The sequence below is a fragment of the Anguilla rostrata genome, chromosome 11, assembly GCF_018555375.3.
Source record: "Anguilla rostrata isolate EN2019 chromosome 11, ASM1855537v3, whole genome shotgun sequence".
Taxonomy (NCBI): Eukaryota; Metazoa; Chordata; class Actinopteri; order Anguilliformes; family Anguillidae; genus Anguilla; species Anguilla rostrata.
Window position 1 is genome coordinate 373935 of NC_057943.1, and position 20035 is coordinate 393969.

General features: G+C 50.9%; 2 protein-coding genes across 3 annotated transcripts in view; both read left to right on the top strand.

Annotated features, from left to right (window-relative positions):
• The window catches only part of dnah12 (dynein, axonemal, heavy chain 12), a 52061-nt gene extending 42668 nt beyond the window's left edge, over positions 1-9393 (top strand). The window contains 12 exon segments of the mRNA XM_064300351.1: positions 303-453; positions 835-1079; positions 1502-1642; positions 2801-2938; positions 3251-3484; positions 4988-5176; positions 5518-5621; positions 7316-7520; positions 7875-8012; positions 8116-8207; positions 8579-8646; positions 8937-9393. Of these exon segments, the coding sequence (XP_064156421.1) occupies positions 303-453; positions 835-1079; positions 1502-1642; positions 2801-2938; positions 3251-3484; positions 4988-5176; positions 5518-5621; positions 7316-7520; positions 7875-8012; positions 8116-8207; positions 8579-8646; positions 8937-9130 (1899 nt within the window). The 3' untranslated portion in view covers positions 9131-9393.
• A 602-nt stretch (positions 9394-9995) lies between these two features.
• On the top strand, positions 9996-19103 carry asb14b (ankyrin repeat and SOCS box containing 14b). Of its 2 annotated transcripts, none has more exons than XM_064300352.1 (9): positions 9996-10230; positions 10716-11000; positions 11377-11508; positions 11980-12138; positions 12615-12860; positions 14213-14384; positions 16794-17337; positions 17679-17832; positions 18274-19103. In XM_064300352.1, the coding sequence occupies exons 2-9, from the start codon at positions 10829-10831 to the stop codon at positions 18441-18443; spliced, it is 1749 nt and encodes a 582-aa protein (XP_064156422.1). In that variant the 5' UTR covers positions 9996-10230; positions 10716-10828; the 3' UTR covers positions 18444-19103. The 2 variants fall into 2 exon arrangements, with proteins under 2 accessions (XP_064156422.1, XP_064156423.1); XM_064300353.1 differs by having other exon boundaries at positions 9996-10220.
• The last annotated feature ends 932 nt before the right edge of the window (positions 19104-20035 follow it).

Below are 20035 nucleotides of genomic sequence, written 5' to 3' on the forward strand. Positions count from 1 at the left end.
TCAGCCCCCCCGCCTCCTCCCCAAAACACCCCCCTCCCTGATGGAATGCAGCAGGGACTCATCATTCATTGTTTATAGACTGTTTACAGAGTGCTCACTGTCTTAGAATTATGGACTGTAGCAGCAATTACACTTATTGCAGTGATCACTCGTTTATATTGATAGATTGTAACTGATAGATTCTAACAGATTGTAATAGGTAATAACTTTTCTATTGATAGATCATAACTGTTAGATTATAGCAGATTATAACAGGTTATAACTTTCGTATTGATAGATAGATTAGCTCTTGTTATTTATAGATTGTTCCGGCAATCTCTAACTACGTGACGGATAACCTGGGGAAGAAGTTTGTGGAGCCGCCGCCGTTCGACCTGACGAAGAGCTACACGGACTCCAACTCCACCGTGCCGCTGGTGTTCGTGCTGTCACCCGGCGCCGACCCCATGGCCAGTCAGTACCGCCCACTTTCCCTGCCTGACCAATAAAAACGCAGCGTGTGTGCGCTGGTGTGTAAACGCAGTGTGTGTACGCACTGGTGTGAGCTGGCGGTGTGTAAACGCAGTGTGTGTGCGCAGTGTGTAAACCTGGCGGTGTGTAAACGCAGTGTGTGTGCGCACTGGTGTGAGCTGGCGGTGTGTAAACGCAGTGTGTAAACCTGGCGGTGTGTCCTGTGCGCATGGCTGCTGAGTGCGTGATAAGAACCATGGGTGGAGCTGGTTGTAACCATTCGTGCGCCAGGGCGCCAGTGTGCCCATGTGCCGCCTGTTACCTGGCGTGGTAACCAGTGTGTCGAGGTGAGCCTGGCGGTGTGTGTGTTTCCCTGTGCCTCAGGCCTGCTGAAGTTCGCCAATGATAAGAACATGGGTGGAGCCATGTTCCAGTCCATCTCGCTGGGCCAGGGCCAGGGCCCCATCGCCGCCCGCATGATCCGCGCGGCCATGAGCGAGGGCACCTGGGTGTGCCTGCAGAACTGCCACCTGGCCGTGTCCTGGATGACCACACTGGAGAAGATCTGTGAGGACCTCAGCCCCGAAACCTGCCACCCCGACTCCGCTCGGCCACACTACCCTCCCCATGTACGACCTGCCCAAAACCCACCCAGACCCGCCACAAACCCCACCCACAGACCCGCCCACACACTGACCCCACCCACAGACCCGCCCACAAACCGCACCCACAGACCCGCCCACACACTGACCCCACTACAGACTCCAAAACCCCACCACGACCCCCCACCACTGACCCCACTCGACGCCACACTCACCCACAACAAGACCTACTTCCTGACTACAACCAAGGTGGACTTGTGTGCTGTGAACCCTGTGCGTAGAACCTGTGCTGTGTGCTGTGGAACCCATGTGTGTGCTGGAGAACCCGTGTGTGTATTGTGGAACCCGTGTGTGCTGTAGAACCCGTGTGTGTATTGTGGAACCCGTGTGTGCTGTAGAACCTGTGTGCTGTAGAACCTGTGCTCAGCAGCACTGCTGGGTTTTGTCAGTTTCCAGTGACCATCCTGCAGAACGGGGTGAAGATGACCAACGAGCCGCCGACAGGCCTGAGACTGAACCTGCTGCAGTCCTACCTGACCGACCCCGTGTCTGACCCCGCCTTCTTCGAGGGTTGCCCCGAGAAACAGCCGGTCAGTGCAGATCCTTCACTACAGACACACAGCCGGTCAGTGCAGATCCTTCACTACAGAAACACAGCTGGTCAGTGCAGATCCTTCACTACAGAAACACAGCTGGTCAGTGCAGATCATTCACTACAGACACACAGCTGGTCAGTGCAGATCCTTCACTACAGACACACAGCTGCTCAGTGCAGATCCTTCACTACAGACACACAACACAGCTGGTCAGTGCAGATAATTCACTACAGACACACAGCCGGTCAGTGCAGATCCTTCACTACAGACACACAGCTGCTCAGTGCAGATCCTTCACTACAGACACACAACACAGCTGGTCAGTGCAGATCATTCACTACAGACACACAGCTGGTCAGTGCAGATCCTTCACTACAGACACACAGCCGGTCAGTGCAGATCATTCACTACAGACACACAGCTGGTCAGTGCAGATCATTCACTACAGACACACAGCCGGTCAGTGCAGATCCTTCACTACAGACACACAACACAGCTGGCCAGTGCAGATCATTCACTACAGACACACAGCCGGTCAGTGCAGATCCTTCACTACAGACACACAGCCGGTCAGTGCAGATCATTCACTACAGACACACAGCTGGTCAGTGCAGATCATTCACTACAGACCCACAGCTGGTCAGTGCAGATCAATTACTACAGACACACAGCTGGTCAGTGCAGATCCTTCACTACAGACACACAACACAGCTGGTCAGTGCAGATCATTCACTACAGACACACAGCTGGTCAGTGCAGATCATTCACTACAGATACACAGCTGGTCAGTGCATATCAATCACTACAGACACACAGCTGGTCAGTGCAGATCATTCACTACAGACCCACAGCTGGTCAGTGCAGATCAATCACTACAGACACACAGCTGGTGTGCAGGTAATTCAGTTACCTGAGGGCTGTTGTTTGTGTGTTACCTGTCTCAGGTGTGACTGTGTGTGTGTGTGTGTGCGCGTGTGCGTGTGTGCGTGTCTGTGTGTCTGTGTTACCTGTCTCAGGTGTGTCTGTGTGTGTGTGTGTTACCTGTTTCAGGTGTGTGTGTGTGTGTGTGTGTGTTATCTCTCTCAGGCGTGACACTGTGTGTGTGTGTGTTACCTGTCTCGGGTATGACTCTGTGTGTGTTACCTCTCTCAGGTGTGGGAGAAGCTGCTGTATGGAGTGTGTTTCTTCCATGCGCTCGTCCAGGAGAGGAAGAAGTTTGGACCGCTGGGCTGGAACATTCCGTATGGCTTCAATGAGTCTGACCTGCGCATCAGCATCAGACAGCTTCAGGTACTGTCTGCTTCGCACGCACGCACGCACGCACACACACACACACACACACACACACACTCACGCACACTCACACGCACACACACACACACACACTCTCTCACACACACTCACACACACACACACACACACACACATATACACACACTCACTCACACACACATACACACACTCTCACACACACACAAGCACACACACTCACACACTTGCACGCACACACACATACACACACATGCATATTAACACACACACACATACACACACACGCACACGCACACACACGTTCCTCTGACTCTGCTGTTCCTCCTGCAGCTGTTTGTGAATGAGTATGAGCAGGTTCCGTTTGAGGCCATATCGTACCTGACGGGCGAGTGTAACTATGGCGGCCGTGTGACGGACGACTGGGACCGCCGTCTGCTCCTCACCATCCTCGCCGACTTCTACAACCAGGACATCGTGGAAAACCCCCGCTACAAATTCTCCCCCAGCGGCAAATACTTTGCCCCCCCCAAATCCTCTTACGAGGACTATGTGCTGTTTATCAGGGTGAGGATTGCCTGAGTGATACCCTTTACTCAGGACACACCTGTACCTGTTTCTGTACTGGCCTTTCTGGAGTCTGTAGGTGTGTGTGTGGAGTCTGTCAGTGTCTGTGTGGAGTCTCTCAGTGTGTGTGGAGTCTGTCAGTGTATGTGTGGAGTCTCAGTGTGTGTGGGGAGTCTGTCGTGTGGTGAGCTAGTTGTGTGTGGATCTGTGTGTGTGTGTGGTCGTCGGTGTGTGTGTGTGGAGTCTGTCGGTGTGTGTGTGGAGTCGTCGGTGTGTGTGTGTGGAGTCTCGTGTGTGTGATCGCGTTGTGTGTGGAGTCTGGGGTGTCTTGTGTGTGTGAGTTGTCGGTGTGTGTGTGTTGGAGTCTTCGTGTGTGTGGAGTCTGTAGGTGTGTGGAGTCTCAGTGTGTGTGTGGAGACTGTCGGTGTGTGTGTGTGGAGTCGGTCGGTGTGTGTGTGGAGTCTGTCGATGTGTGTGTGGATGTCGGTGTGTGTGTGTGGGAGTCTGTCGGTGTGTGTGTGGAGTCGGTAGGTGTGTGTGTGTGGAGTCTGTGTGTGTGTGTGGAGTCTGTCGGTGTGTGTGTGGAGTCGGTCGGTGTGTGTGTGGAGTCTGTTGGTGTGTGTGTGGAGTCGGTTGGTGTGTGTGTGTGTGGAGTCGGTCGGTGTGTGTGTGGAGTCTGTTGGTGTGTGTGTGTGGAGTCTGTCGGTGTGTGTGTGGAGTCGGTCGGTGTGTGTGTGTGGAGTCGGTGTGTGTGGTGTGTGTGTGGAGTCTGTCGGTGTGTGTGTGGAGTCGGTTGGTGTGTGTGTGTGGAATCGGTTGGTGTGTGTGTGGAGTCGGTCGGTGTGTGTGTGGAGTCGGTCGGTGTGTGTGTGTGGAGTCGGTGGGTGTGTGTGTGTGGAGTCTCCGTGTGTGTGTGTGTGGAGTCGGTGGGTGTGTGTGTGTGGAGTCGGTCGGTGTGTGTGTGTGGAGTTGGTCGGAGTGTGTGTGTGGAGTCGGTTGGTGTGTGTGTGTGGAGTCGGTGGGTGTGTGTGTGTGGAGTCGGTCGGTGTGTGTGTGGAGTCGGTTGGTGTGTGTGTGGAGTCGGTTGGTGTGTGTGTGTGGAGTCGGTGGTGTGTGTGTGGAGTCGGTGGTGTGTGTGTGTGGAGTCGGTTGGTGTGTGTGGAGTTGGTTGGTGGTGTGAGGTAACTGTGGTTGTGTGTGGAGTGTCTGGCCGGGTGTGTGTGTGTGGAGTGTGGTGTGTGTGGTGGAGTCAGTCAGGTGTTGTTGTGGAGTCGGGTGGTGTGTGGAATCGGTCGGTGGTGTGTGGGAGTCTGTTGGTGTGTGTGTGGAGTCGGTCGGTGTGTGTGTGGAGTCGGTCGGTGTGTGTGTGGAGTCGGTTGGTGTGTGTGTGGAGTTGGTCGGTGTGTGTGTGGAGTCGGGCGGTGTGTGTGTGGAGTTGGTCGGTGTGTGTGTGGAGTTGGTTGGTGTGTGCTAGCTGAGGTAACCTGTGGCTTTGTGGTGCAGAACCTGCCTGTCACTCAGCAGCCGGAGGTGTTTGGCATGCATGAGAATGTGGACATATCCAAGGACCTGCAGCAGACCAAGCTGCTCTTTGATTCGCTACTACTCACCCAGGGGGGTGGAGCTAAAGGTGGAGGTAGCTCAGGAGGGGACAGCACTTTATTTGACATTGCACACGACATCCTCAGCAAGGTAGGACCCTACACTGACTAATCCCCTCACATCCACCCTCTCTGTCCTATAGGCTCTCTCAGATAGGACCCTACACTGACTAATCCCCTCAAATCCACACTCTCTGTCCTATAGGCTCTCTCAGATGGGACCCTATACTGACTAATCCCCTCAAATCCACCCTCTCTGTTCTATAGGCTCTCACAGATCTACTCTATATCTACTCTAATCACTCATAGCCTTAATAAAAAACTGTACTCTTTGTGTGAAACGTGGTGCATTCTGATGAGTGTTGTCCTCAGTGTTGTTTCTGCAGTGTAGTGTCAGTGTTCAGATAGCAGTGTTTCTTGCCTGGTTCCCAGCTCCCGGACAGCTTTGACCTGGAGGCAGCGCTGGCTAAGTTCCCTGTGCTGTATGAGGAGAGCATGAACACTGTGCTGGTTCAGGAAATGCAGCGATACAACACGTATGTGCAGGGAGCTTCTCCTCCTGCCTCGCCTGTCCCCCTGCTCCACCTCTCCACCCCTCCTCCCTGCTCTACCTCTCCGCCTCCATCTCTCCCCCCATTCCACCTCTCCACCTCCATCTCTCCCCCCTACTCCACCTGCCCCCTGCTCCATCTCTCCCCCTGCTCCACCTCTCCATCTCTCCCCCTGCTCCATTTCTCCTCCTCCACCTGTCCTCCCGCTCCACCCCACCCCCCTGCTCCACCTGTCCTCCCGCTCCACCCCCCCCCCCGCTCCACATCCATGTGTGGCTGTGTGTGTGTCAGGCTGGGTGTGTAACAGGCTGTGTGTGTAATGGCACTGTGTGTGTAACAGGCTGGGTGTGTAACGGCGCTGTGTGTGTAACAGGCTGGGTGTGTAACGGCACTGTGTGTGTAACAGGCTGTGTGTGTAACGGAGCTGTGTGTGTAACAGGCTGAGTGTGTAACAGGCTGGGTGTGTAACGGCACTGTGTGTGTAACAGGCTGAGTGTGTAATGGGCTGAGTGTGTAATGGTGCTGTGTGTGTAACAGGCTGCGTGTGTAATGGGCTGAGTGTGTAATGGTGCTGTGTGTGTAACAGGCTGTGCGTGTAACAGGCTGGGTGTGTAATGGAGGTGTGTGTGTAACAGGCTGGGTGTGTAATGGTGCTGTGTGTGTAACAGGCTGTGCGTGTAACAGGCTGGGTGTGTAATGGAGGTGTGTGTGTGTAACAGGCTGGGTGTGTAATGGTGCTGTGTGTGTAACAGGCTGTGTGTGTAACAGGCTGGGTGTGTAATGGTGCTGTGTGTGTAACAGGCTGGGTGTGTAATGGAGGTGTGTGTGTAACAGGGTGTGTCTGTAACAGGCTGTGTGTGTAACAGGCTGGGTGTGTAATGGAGGTGTGTGTGTAACAGGCTGGGTGTGTAATAGAGGTGTGTGTGTAACAGGCTGGGTGTGTAAAGGTGCTGTGTGTATAACAGGCTGGGTGTGTAATGGAGGTGTGTGTGTAACAGGCTGGGTGTGTAACGGCGCTGTGTGTGTAACGGGCTGTGTGTGTAACAGGCTGGGTGTGTAATGGTGCTGTGTGTGTAACAGGCTGGGTGTGTAATGGTGCTGTGTGTGTAACAGGCTGGGTGTGTAATGGGCTGGGTGTGTAATGGAGGTGTGTGTGTAACAGACTGTGTGTGTAATGGAGGTGTGTGTGTAATGGGCTGGGTGTGTAACGGCGCTGGGTGTGTAATGGGCTGGGTGTGTAATGGTGCTGTGTGTGTAACAGGCTGGGTGTGTAATGGGCTGGGTGTGTAATGGTGCTGTGTGTGTAACAGGCTGAGTGTGTAATGGGCTGGGTGTGTAACAGGCTGAGTGTGTACAGCTGGGTTGATGTGTTGTGTGTGTAACAGGCTGTGTGTGTAACAGGCTGAGTGTGTAATGGTGCTGTGTGTGTAACAGGCTGTGTGTGTAACAGGCTGAGTGTGTAATGGTGCTGTGTGTGTAACAGGCTGAGTGTGTAATGGTGCTGTGTGTGTAACAGGCTGAGTGTGTAATGGGCTGGGTGTGTAACAGGCTGAGTGTGTAACAGGCTGGGTGTGTAATGGTGCTGTGTGTGTAACAGGCTGTGTGTGTAACAGGCTGAGTGTGTAATGGTGCTGTGTGTATAACAGGCTGAGTGTGTAATGGTGCTGTGTGTGTAACAGGCTGGGGAGCACCATTCGCCTGAGTCTGCAGAACCTGCAGAAGGCCATTAAGGGGCTGGTGGTGATGGACGCGGATCTGGAGGCCCTGTCCGGAAGCCTGATGGTGGGGAAGGTTCCGGAGAAATGGGCCAAGGTCTCCTACCCCAGCCTCAAACCGCTGGGCAGCTACGTCAACGACTTCCTTGCCAGGCTCAAGTTCCTGCAGGTCTCAGGCTGCATGCGTACATATTTAAATCTGGCAGAATGTTATGTCCAGGGAACAATCTGCTGTAAATAAGTTGCGTCGATGAAAATATAATTATAATGACAACACTGATGTAGAGTTTTTGGGATAACATGCTGGAGTTTTGTACATCGCATAACCTTTGTGGCCATTATTCACTTTCACAGTTATAATCATGTAGCATTTGCACTGTATTTAAGTGTTCATATGGCACCATTCTACCGTAGGCTCTATAGTCTCCTGCTTTGCGTATATTTAGAGAATTAAACACAGAATTACTGTGTTTGACTGTGTATATGCCTGTGTATGTGTGTGTGTATGTGTATGTTCCTGTAGGACTGGTATGAGAGCACCAAGCCGAATGTCTTTTGGCTATCCGGCTTCTTCTTTACCCAAGCCTTCCTGACGGGGGCGCTGCAGAACTACGCCAGGAAGTACTCCATCCCCATCGACCTGCTGGGCTTCGACTTCCAGGTGCTGCTCTGTGCATTCTGCCTGTCATTCCCATCAGCACACTGTGCTACTGCATGGGAAATGCTGAAGCTCCTCCCCTCTGCCCTGTGATCCCGCCCCACAGGTCCTGCCCATTACCTCCTCTGACTCCGCCCCCGAGGATGGAGTCTACATCCACGGCCTCTTTTTAGATGGAGCACGCTGGGACAAGGCAGCGTACGTTAGCTTTAGTCAGCAGTGTGCGTGTGTGTGAGTGTGAGTGTGAGTGTGAGTGTGAGTGTGTGTGTGTGTGTTTGTGAGTGTGCGTGCGTGCGTGCGTGCGTGCGTGCGTGTGTGGATGTTCATACTGTATTTATGTGTGACAAATATAAAAAAAGAGGCGACATAGCTCAGCTGGTAAACGATTGTCTGGCAGTCGGAGGGTTGCCGGTTCGATCCCCCGCACTGGGCGTGTCGATGTGTCCCTGAGCAAGACACCTTACCCCTAACTGCTCTGGTGAATGAGAGGCATCAATTATAAAGCGCTTTATAAAGGGCTATATAAATGCAGTCCATTTACCATGTGTGTGTGTGTGATTCTTTTACAGTGGTGTTCTAGCTGAGCAGCTGCCCAAGGTTCTGTTTGACTCTGTCCCCATAATCTGGATAAAACCATGTAAATATATAACACTGCATAATGCACCACAACCTTACTGCACAGCACTACACAATGCATAGCAACATCACTACACTGCAGAATGCATGATGACATCACTGCACAGCACATTACATGTCACCACAATGTGTTTAAGTCTGCTTTTTTATTTTTACATGCACACACACACACACACATACACAGAGTATATGTGTATTATATACTGTATATTTGAGTTGTACCTGCATTGGGGTGATGGGCATTTGGTCTGTTTTAATCGCGTCTGTGTTTGCGCTGCTCTCTCTCTCCAGTGAAGAGGAGCCCGGCAGGGTCATCGCAGAGCGTGTACGTGTGCCCGCTCTACAAGACCAGCGAGCGCAAGGGCACTCTGTCCACCACCGGCCACTCCACAAACTTCGTCATCACCATGACGCTCCCCACCGCCCTGCGTCCCCAGCACTGGATCAAGAGGGGCGTGGCTTTGCTGTGTCAGCTGGACGACTGAACCCCCGAAGCCCAGAGCACAGGCAGCACAGGCTGCACAGGCAGCAGCACAGGCAGCAGCACAGGCCCAGCTGTAGCCATATAAACTAGTGACTGGCACAATAAACATGACACAGTTGTGTTTTCATATTGGACCACTTCTGAGGGACTAAATTAACTTTGTAAAATTTGTTTTGAGAAAAATACATAACTATTCTGGTGAGAAAATTATGTTTGTAAAATATGATTTGATAAAAATAAATAAAAACTCTGCTGAAAAGGGAATCTAAGATGCACACTTGAATCATATTTAATATCACAGGATGATTCCTGGAGTGATTGTGTTTATCTCTGCAGATGATTATTCATTACCAGCTATAAGCTGTACACACACACTGCACTAACACTGCACACTAACACCACACTGCACTAACACTGCACACTAACACCACACTGCACTAACACCATACACTAACACCGCACACAAACACCACACTGCACTAACACTGCACACTAACACCACACTGCACACTAACACCATACTGCACTAACACTGCACACTAACACCACACTGCACTAACACCACACACTAACACCACACTGCACTAACACTGCACACTAACACCACACACTAACACCACACTGCACTAACACTGCACACTAACACCACACTGCACTAACACTGCACACTAACACCACACTGCACTAACACTGCACACTTACACCACACTGCACTAACACCACACTGCACTAACACTGCACACTAACACCACACCACTAACACTGCACACTAACACCACACAGTTGTATGTGTGAAAGTGTGGAACCCAGACAAAGCTGCATGGGTGAGCATGACCTCCCTGCTCCCTCCCAGATAGCAGTGCAGCACTGAGACTGAGAGACAACCTACTGCTCCCTCCCAGAGAGCAGTGAAGCACTGAGACTGAGACACGGCCTGCTGCTGCTTCCCAGAGTGCAGTGAAGCTCTGAGGTGGGGGGGCACCCTGCTGCTCAGATATTTATAGCAGTGCAGGACGAGGATAGCCCTGCAGAGAAACAGGTCACCTGCTGCACCACAGAGGCCAGCCAGAGCCACTCTGCTGGGACGGAAGGTAAAAACAGGTAAATCAGCGCTCAGACCCAGCAGCTAGCATAGGTCTGTGTCCTGAATTCCAGAGAACTGTGTGTTTATTTACTCATGAGTGACTGTGAGGGTTAGGGTGCAGTCCGCTTGTCTCGTCTCTGACACTGTAAACAAACGCAGATGCTATTAATACTCTGCTCTGCGTTCACATGCTCCTGCTGGAGCCCAGCACTTCAGAGAGTTATTAATGCGACAGACAGAGCTGAGAGTACGGTTAGCGCACGGTTTGGACATAACTCAAGTACTGCCGTTACAGTCTGCCTTGTTCCTACGGCCTAATGTCTGCAGGTGCCTGTTCTGAAATCTTTCTCCAGTGGTTTAGGGATCAGTGTTAACAGTGTTAGTTCAGAATCCTTCACTATTCCATAATGCACAGAGCTCAGGCTAGGCCAGCTGGCCAGATACACCAGTCTTTCAGATTGTAAGGTAGCTTATGTACAGAGCTATCATCCTAATTGTGCAGGCACCCACTAACTGTTTTCTGGACGAGGCAGCCTATCTCAGTCTTGGGCAGGATCAGAGATAATTCAGCACAGCACCCCCTGCTGGCCTGGTGGACCTCGTGCAGTGCTGGGCATGGATAGTTCGGGGGAGGAATGGGACGAGGATGTGGAGACGCAGCTTGTGATTGAGCAGAGCCTGTTGGGCTTCACCAAGCGTGAGGACGGTGGGGGGGCTGCCACCAAGCACAAGAGCGTCCCTGATGCTACTACGACAACTGACAGGATCTTCACAGCTATAAAGACAGGTGAGTGTATAAATATGTCTGTTTTGCCCAGCTGTGTGAAACTGTGCTGACTGTGCTTTCTCTGTGCTGCCTGTTTAACACACACATGCTAACCTGTGAAGGTGAAACTGTGCTGCCTATTTAACACAGAGGTGAAACTGTGCTGCCTGTTTAGCACAGAGGTGAAACTGTGCTGACTGTTTAACACTCAGGTGAAACTATGCTGCCTGTTTAATGCACAGGTGAAACTGTACTGCCTGTTTAACGCACAGGTGGAACTGTGCTGCCTGTTTAGTACACAGGTGAAACTGTGCTGCCTGTTTAGCACACAGGTGAAACTGATGCCTTTTTAACACACAGGTGAAACTGATGCCTGTTTAATGCACCTGTGCTGCAGGTGATGTGGAGACGCTTGCGGAGCTGTGTGATCGATGTGAAGCCTGGGCAGAGACAGACAGTCGAGGGTGGACCCCCCTGCACGAGGCTGCAGTCCAGTCCAGCAGGAACGTCCTGCAGATCACCTTCTCAGGTGCGTGTGACATCAGAGCCTGGCCCAGTCCACAGGTACAGCTTAAACACCGAAACCCAGTTAACCCTTTAAGGTGTGAGGTCACAAGTAGGCCTATGTGATTGGAATGTTTTTAACTGAACATTCTAATGCTGATGTCACAGTCACGGCTGGTAACTGCAATCAGTGGATTTTTAGAACACTTAGAATTTAGAAAAAGCATTCCAGAAGCCTGCCATTGAGAGGGATAATCAGACCATTCATTGCACTCAGGCCATTAATCTCAGGCACAAGGTCTGAAAGATTCTGCTCAGGGGTTAAAAAATGAGCAACGTTCAGCAGGTAAATAAAAATTCTGATTACATTTATGAAATGAAGTGTAAAATGGCAGAATAGTTTTTTTTTTTTAAATCAGACCATCTGAGTTTTCAGTCTTTGTGTTGAGTTGTGACCTGTGACCTGTGACCTGTGACCATTGATCTCACCTCCCAGCCACCCAGCAGGGGGCAGGGCAGAGCCGCACGCTTCGGGGGGAGACGCCGCTCCTCCTCGCTGTCGAGCGTGGCCTCACAGCCAACGCCACCTTCCTGCTGCAAAACGGCTGTGACCCCAACACCCCCAACGAGGAGGAGGACTCCCCACTGATCTCAGGTCAGTCTCTCTCTCTCCCCACTGATCTCAGGTCAGTCTCTCTCTCTCTCCCCACTGATCTCAGGTCAGTCTCTCTCTCTCCCCACTGATCTCAGGTCAGTCTCTCCCCACTGATCTCAGGTCAGTCTCTCTCCCCACTGATCTCAGGTCAGTCGCTAACCCCCACTGATCTCAGGTCAGTCTCTCTCTCCCCACTGATCTCAGGTCAGTCTCTAACCCCCACTGATCTCAGGTCAGTCGCTCTCCCCACTGATCTCAGGTCAGTCTCTAATCCCCACTGATTGCAGGTCAGTCTCACTCTCTCTCCGCCGATCTCAGGTCAGTCTCTCTCCCCACTGGTGTCTTCTCAAATGCTGCTTCCATTTTGGAGGGTGTGCATGCTTTGCCATGGAGGATTTTGCAATGAAAGGGACAGACCGATATTCCAAACTGTCTCATTTCCTGTCTCTCCTCTTATGTCACTTCCTGTCTCTCAGCCATAAAGAACGATCAGTATGACACAGCCTCGCTGCTGCTGAGCTTCGGAGTGGATGCGAACCGGGCGCGGCTGCACCGGAGGACCGCGCTCCACGAGGCCGCACACCTGGGCCGGGAGAACCTGGTTCACCTGCTGCTGCAGTCCGGTGCCCAGCCCGACCCGCCCAGCGCCTACAACAGAACCCCCCTCTGCCTCGCGGCCCAGAACGCACACCTGAACGTGGTACACACACTGCTGCAGAGAGGTGTGTGCGTGTGTGTGTGCGTGTGTGCATGTGTGTGTGCGTGCGTGTTTTGTGTGTGTGTGTGTGTGTGTGTGTGTGCGTGTGTGTGTGTGCGTGTGTGTGTGTGTGTGCGTGTGTGCGTGTGTGCGTGTGTGTGTGCGTGTGTGGTGTGTGTGTGTGCCTGCGTGTGTGTGTGGTGTTGTGGTGTGTGTGTGGTGTGTGTGTGTGCGTGTGTGAGTGTTGGTGTGTGTGTGTGTGTGTGTGCGTGTGTGTGAGTGGTGCGTGTGTGTGTGTGGTGTGTGTGTGTGTGTGCGTGTGTGTGTGTGTTGTGTGTGTGTGTGTGTGTGTGTGGTGTGTGTGGTGTGTGTGTGTGTGCGTGTGTGCGTGCGTGTGTGTGGTGGTGTGTGTGTGTGTGCGTGTGTGTGCGTGTGTGTGTGTGTGTGTGGTGTGTAGTGTGTGTGTGTGAGTGTGTAGAGTGTATGTGTGTGAGTGTGTGTGTGTGTGTGTGTAGTATGTGTGTGTGAGTGTGTAGAGTGTATGTGTGTGAGCGTGTGTGTGTGTGTGTGTGTGTGTAGTATGTGTGTCTGCGTGTGTACGTGCGTGTGCCTGTGTGTGTGTGTGTGTGCGTGTGTGTGTGTGTGTGTGCGTGTGTGTGTGTGTGTGTGTGTGTAGTATGTGTGTGTGTGTGTGAGAGAGACATTGCAGCCCTGTGTTCTCTCTCTCTCTCAGGTGCGCAGGTGAACTCTCAGCCCTGTGTTCTCTCTCTCTCTCAGGTGCGCAGGTGAACTCTCAGGCCTGTGTTCTCTCTCTCTCTCAGGTGCGCAGGTGAACTCTCAGGCCTGTGTTCTCTCTCTCTCAGGTGCGCAGGTGAACTCTCAGGCCTGTGTTCTCTCTCTCTCAGGTGCGCAGGTGAACTCTCAGGCCTGTGTTCTCTCTCTCTCTCAGGTGTGCAGGTGAACTCTCAGCCCTGTGTTCTCTCTCTCTCTCAGGTGCGCAGGTGAACTCTCAGGCCTGTGTTCTCTCTCTCTCAGGTGCGCAGGTGAACTCTCAGCCCTGTGTTCTCTCTCTCTCTCAGGTGTGCAGGTGAACTCTCAGCCCTGTGTTCTCTCTCTCTCTCAGGTGTGCAGGTGAACTCTCAGCCCTGTGTTCTCTCTCTCTCAGGTGCGCAGGTGAACTCTCAGCCCTGTGTTCTCTCTCTCTCATGTGCGCAGGTGAACTCTCAGCCCTGTGTTCTCTCTCTCTCTCAGGTGTGCAGGTGAACTCTCAGCCCTGTGTTCTCTCTCTCTCAGGTGCGCAAGTGAACACTCAGCCCTGTGTTCTCTCTCTCTCAGGTGCGCAGGTGAACTCTCAGCCCTGTGTTCTCTCTCTCTCAGGTGCGCAGGTGAACTCTCAGGCCATGGACTCGGCCTCTGTACTGTTTGAAGCTGCCGGTTCTGGAAACCCCGACATCATCACCCTGCTGCTGGAGTACGGCGCTGACGCCAACATGCCCAACCGCACCGGCCACCTGCCAATCCACCGCGCCGCACACCGCGGGCACCAGCTGTGAGCTCACTGCGCACTGTCACTGTTACACTCACACTGCAGGCTGTTACACTCACACTACACTCACACTACTGACTGTTATAGTCACACTACACTCACACTACTGACTGTTACACTCACACTGCAGGCTGTTACACTCACACTGCAGACTGTTACACCCACACTACACTCACACTACTGACTGTTACACTCACACTACACTCACACTACTGACTGTTACACTCACACTACTGACTGTTACACTCACATTACAGGCTGTTACACTCACACTGCAGGCTGTTACACTCACACTACAGGCTGTTACACTCACACTACACTCACACTACTGACTGTTACAGTCATACTACACTCACACTACAGACTGTTACACTCACACTGCAGGCTGCTACACTCACACTGCAGACTGTTACATTCACACTACACTCACACTACTGACTGTTACAGTCACACTACACTCACACTACAGACTGTTACACTCACACTACAGGCTGTTACACTCACACTGCAGACTGTTACACTCACACTACACTCACACTACTGACTGTTACAGTCACACTACACTCACACTACTGACTGTTACAGTCACACTACACTCACACTACAGACTGTTACACTCACACTACTGTCTGTTACACTCACACTGCAGGCTGTTACACTCACACTACACTCACACTACTGACTGTTACAGTCACACTACACTCACACTACAGACTGTTACACTCACACTACTGAATGTTACACTCACACTGCAGGCTGTTACACTCACACTACACTCACACTACTGACTGTTACAGTCACACTACACTCACACTACAGGCTGTTACTCTCAAACTACAGACTGTTACACTCACACTGCAGACTGTTACACTCACACTGCCGACTGTTACATTCACACTACACTCACACTACTGACTGTTACAGTCACACTACACCCACACTACAGACTGTTACACTCACACTACACTCACACTACAGGCTGTTACAGTCACACTACACTCACACTACAGACTGTTACACTCACACTACAGGCTGTTACACTCACACTCCACTCACACTACAGACTGTTACACTCACACTACACTCACACTACTGACTGTTACAGTCACACTACACTCACACTACAGGCTGTTACACTCACACTACAGGCTGTTACTCTCACACTACAGACTGTTACACTCATACTACACTCACACTACAGGCTGTTACACTCACACTACAGGCTGTTACTCTCACACTACAGACTGTTACACTCACACTACACTCACACGACAGGCTGTTACACTCACACTGCAGACTGTTACACTCACACTACTGACTGCTACAGTCTCACTACAGACTGTTACACTTACACTGCAGTCCCACTACAGGCTGTTACACTCACACTACAGGCTGTTACTCTCACACTACAGACTGTTACACTTACACTACACTCACACTACTGACTGCTACAATCTCACTACAGACTGTTACACTCACACTACACTCACACTACAGACGGCTACACTCACACTACAGGCGGTTACACTCACACTACTGACTGTTACACTCACACTACAGGCTGTTACACTCACACTACAGGCTGGTACTCTCACACTACAGACTGTTACACTCACACTACACTCACACTACAGGCTGTTACACTCACACTACAGGCTGTTACTCTCACACTACAGACTGTTACACTCACACTGCAGACTGTTACACTCACACTACAGGCTGTTACACTCCCACTACAGACTGTTACACTCATACTACACTCACACTACAGGCTGTTACACTCACACTACAGGCTGTTACTCTCACACTACAGACTGTTACACTCACACTACACTCACACTACAGGCTGTTACACTCACACTACACTCACACTACAGGCTGTTACACTCACACTACAGACTGTTACACTCACACTACACTCACACTACTGACTGCTACAGTCTCACTACAGACTGTTACACTTACACTGCAGTCCCACTACAGGCTGTTACACTCACACTACAGACGGCTACACTCACACTACAGACTGCTACACTCACACTACTGACTGCTACAGTCTCACTACAGACTGTTACACTTACACTGCAGTCCCACTACAGGCTGTTACACTCACACTACAGACTGCTACACTCACACTACAGACTGTTACACTTACACTGCAGTCCCATCTACAGGCTCTTACTGTCACACTGCAGGCTGTTGCAGTCATGCTACAGGCTGTTTTCTGTGATGATGCAAACCCTAACCCTAACACACTTAGTTTCTGGAATGAGAGCTAGATTTCTAATTTATTGTATAAATTGTGGAAACATGAAATACATGTAACACCAACCATACACATACCTGTACCCCAAATCTGTAATCGAACCTGTACCTGTACTTGTACCCTACCTGTACCTGCCCCCCCCCCAGAGCGCTGGAGCGTTTGATCCCTGTGACGAGACGGGACGCGGTGAAGGAGAGTGGGATCAGTCCGCTGCATTCAGCAGCGGACGGCGGCTACCCACAATGCATTGAGCTCCTGCTGAACGCCGGCTATGACGTCAACTACATGCTACACCCGCGCGTGCGACGTAACTATGACGATGAGCGCAAGTCGGCCCTGTACTTCGCCGTGAGCAGCAGCGACGTGCGGTCCTGCAGGCTACTCCTGGAGGCGGGCGCGATGCCCAACCAGGACCCCGTCACCTGCCTGCAGGTGGCGCTGCACTTGGGCAACTACGAGCTCATCCACATGCTGCTGCGCCACGGCGCCAACGTCAACTACTACTCCCGCATCAACACCACCCACTTCCCCTCCGCCCTGCAGTACGCCATGAAGGACCAGGTCCTGCTCCGCATGCTGCTCAACCACGGCTACGACGCCCAGCGCTGCTTCCACTGTCCCTACGGCAACGGCTCCCATGTGCCCCAGGACTATGAGGGCTGGGGCAACTCCACCATCAGAGACATGCTGGTGAGTCTGCTGTGCGCTCTCTCTCTTTCTCTCTCTCTCTCTCTCTCTCTCAACCTCACTCTCTCTTTCTCTCTGATAAATGAATGTTTTTATTGCCAAAGCATAAATAGAATAATATAATTTCAATGAACAGAAACAACAGTGTATAAAGAGAGGCCTAAATAAGCAGAATAAGCACAATTTAATCTATTTATTTATTTAATCTAATTGTTCTTTTTGATCCTAAATTACATCTGTATTTATTTCCCCTAAATCTTGGAAGATTAGATTAAAAAGATGAGTATATTTAATGAACATTGAGAGCCGGAGCCCAGGTCTGACAGTGCTGCTCTCTGCCGCAGTTCTGTGAGGTCATCACCGTTTCCTGGCTGAAGGACTTCGCTGCTCCGGTCGTCCGCATCCTGCTGGACTACGTTGATCACGTGACATTTTGCTCCAAACTGAAAGCTGTCCTTGTGGATCAGAAGCAGTGGCCCGAGATCAGTCACATCCAAGGTGATCTGTCACATCTGCCGCTGACCTCGATCTTTGGTTGTACTCCTCCTTGGTGTGAATGAACCCTATTTTAAACATATTACATCACCATAACTTTGGGTACAGTAAATATGCATTTTTGCACCTTAACCATAAATTTGAGGACTGTGTCCATGAAAATGTGACTGGAAATATCATGTATATATAGGAGTACATCAGGGGTAAACGTTTTATTCAGGAATACCAGCTATGAATGGAGGTGATGAATTAGGATTTAGGATGAGAATGACAGGATTAAGGTGGCGTAGGACTCTGATTTAACCCTGTAGTGTCCTGCTGCAGGGAGTGTTCGCTGCTTTAACCCCATAGTGTCCTGCTGCAGGGAGTGTTCGCTGCTTTAACCCCGTAGTGTCCTGCTGCAGGGAGTGTTCGCTGCTTTAACCCCGTAGTGTCCTGCTGCAGGGAGTGTTCGCAGTCTGAAGCATCTCTGTCGGCTGAGGATCCGGGACTGCTTGGGCCGGCGGCGGTTCAGAGCTCCTGTGTTCATCAGCTTCCTGCCGTTACCCACAAGCCTCAAGGACTACATCCTGTTCCGCGAGTATGACCTATATGGCCAAGGCAGCGTGGAATGACCCCGTTGAAATGACTCTCCAGCTCTTCCTCTCTCCACCTCTCTCTCCTTCAGCATCTCCCTCTCTCTCCTCCTCTCTACCCGTGTCTCCTCCTCTCCACCTCTCCCTCAGTCCCTCTCCCTCCTCTCTACCTCTTACTCAGTCTCTCTGTTCTTCCCTCCACCTCTCCCTTAGTCTCTATATTCTTCCCTCTGACTCTACCTCCTCTCTCACCTCTCTATCCTTCTCTCTACCTCTCTCCCTCTCTCTCTCTCCCCCTCCTCCTCTCCCTCTCTCACTCTCTCCTCCTCTCCACCTCTCCCTCAGTCACTCTTCTCCTCTACACCTCTCCCTCAGTCACTCTTCTCCTCTCCACCTCTCCCTCAGTCACTCTTCTCCTCTACACCTCTCCCTCAGTCACTCTTCTCCTCTCCACCTCTCCCTCAGTCCCTCTCTCCTCTCCCGCTCTCTCTCAGCAGAGGGACATCAGGACTGTGTCTGCAGCTCAGGTTTTTTTTCTGAGAGACAGAAAAGCACGGCAGTGTAACAGCTGCAATCTGCACTGACAAACCGGTTAGGGTTCAGTTTATAAATCATGTTTGAGAAACTGATTTAAATTGATCTTTTTTATAATGTTTATTAAGTATTAATAGTCAATAAACCTGAAAATCCAGAAAATTACTTTTTGACGTTTATTTTTATTTTTATTTTTTTACAGTGGGGCATCTCTTCCATTTGTTGTAATTTCACCAGCTGTGCCACTGAAACCATGTTGAATGAGAGAAAACTGTAATTCTACCCATACTGCCCCCTAGTGCCCATCTCTCTCATATGCACTGTGTATGGCTGTGATTAGCAGCTACAGTATGACCTCACAGCTGTTTCATATCCAATATTCTTCAGTTCAGTGGTATGGAACACCAGTGAATCCCAGTCCCAGTATGTGTGACTGCTACACATTTCACCTTTAACGTGTTATTTTATAGGGTAATGGGTGGCATGGCAAATAATTTTATACGCCATGGTTTGCCAGGCTCACAGCACTCACAAGATAACAGGGGGCGGAAGTTATGTGAGGGGAAATTTACTTTTAAAAAGCACATGTAAGCTTTGTTAACATGTCTGAGGCAACAGTACTGTTATATATGCACGATGGGAATGTGTAATACTCATGATGGAGTGCTCATTCAGAATGCTTGAAATATTTATTATTTGCAGTTACAACACTGTATCATTGATACTTCACTATTTAAGCTAAACCTGCTAGATAAGCTTAGCAAGTCTCTACCCAGTTGAGCTTAATTTCTGGATACATTAACACACTGTTTGCTAGTTTGCAATATAACATTTCTGAAGACCACTTCTTACCACAAAATAATGCTTCCTTTGGGTTTATGCACCAGTGCACAGTGACAAATTAGGATTTACTATGATGATGTCCGGCTTGTTTTAAATGATTTGGCGCCCAACACTGACTGTGGAGGAGGATGTGCTGCTATTGGTCATTTGGAGAAAAGCGTCATTGCGTAAGTAACATTGCGTTTCCATTTTTACCAATCAGCCGTGCAACCCTTTAGTGTGTGTGTGTATAATGTGTGTGTGTGTGTGTGTGT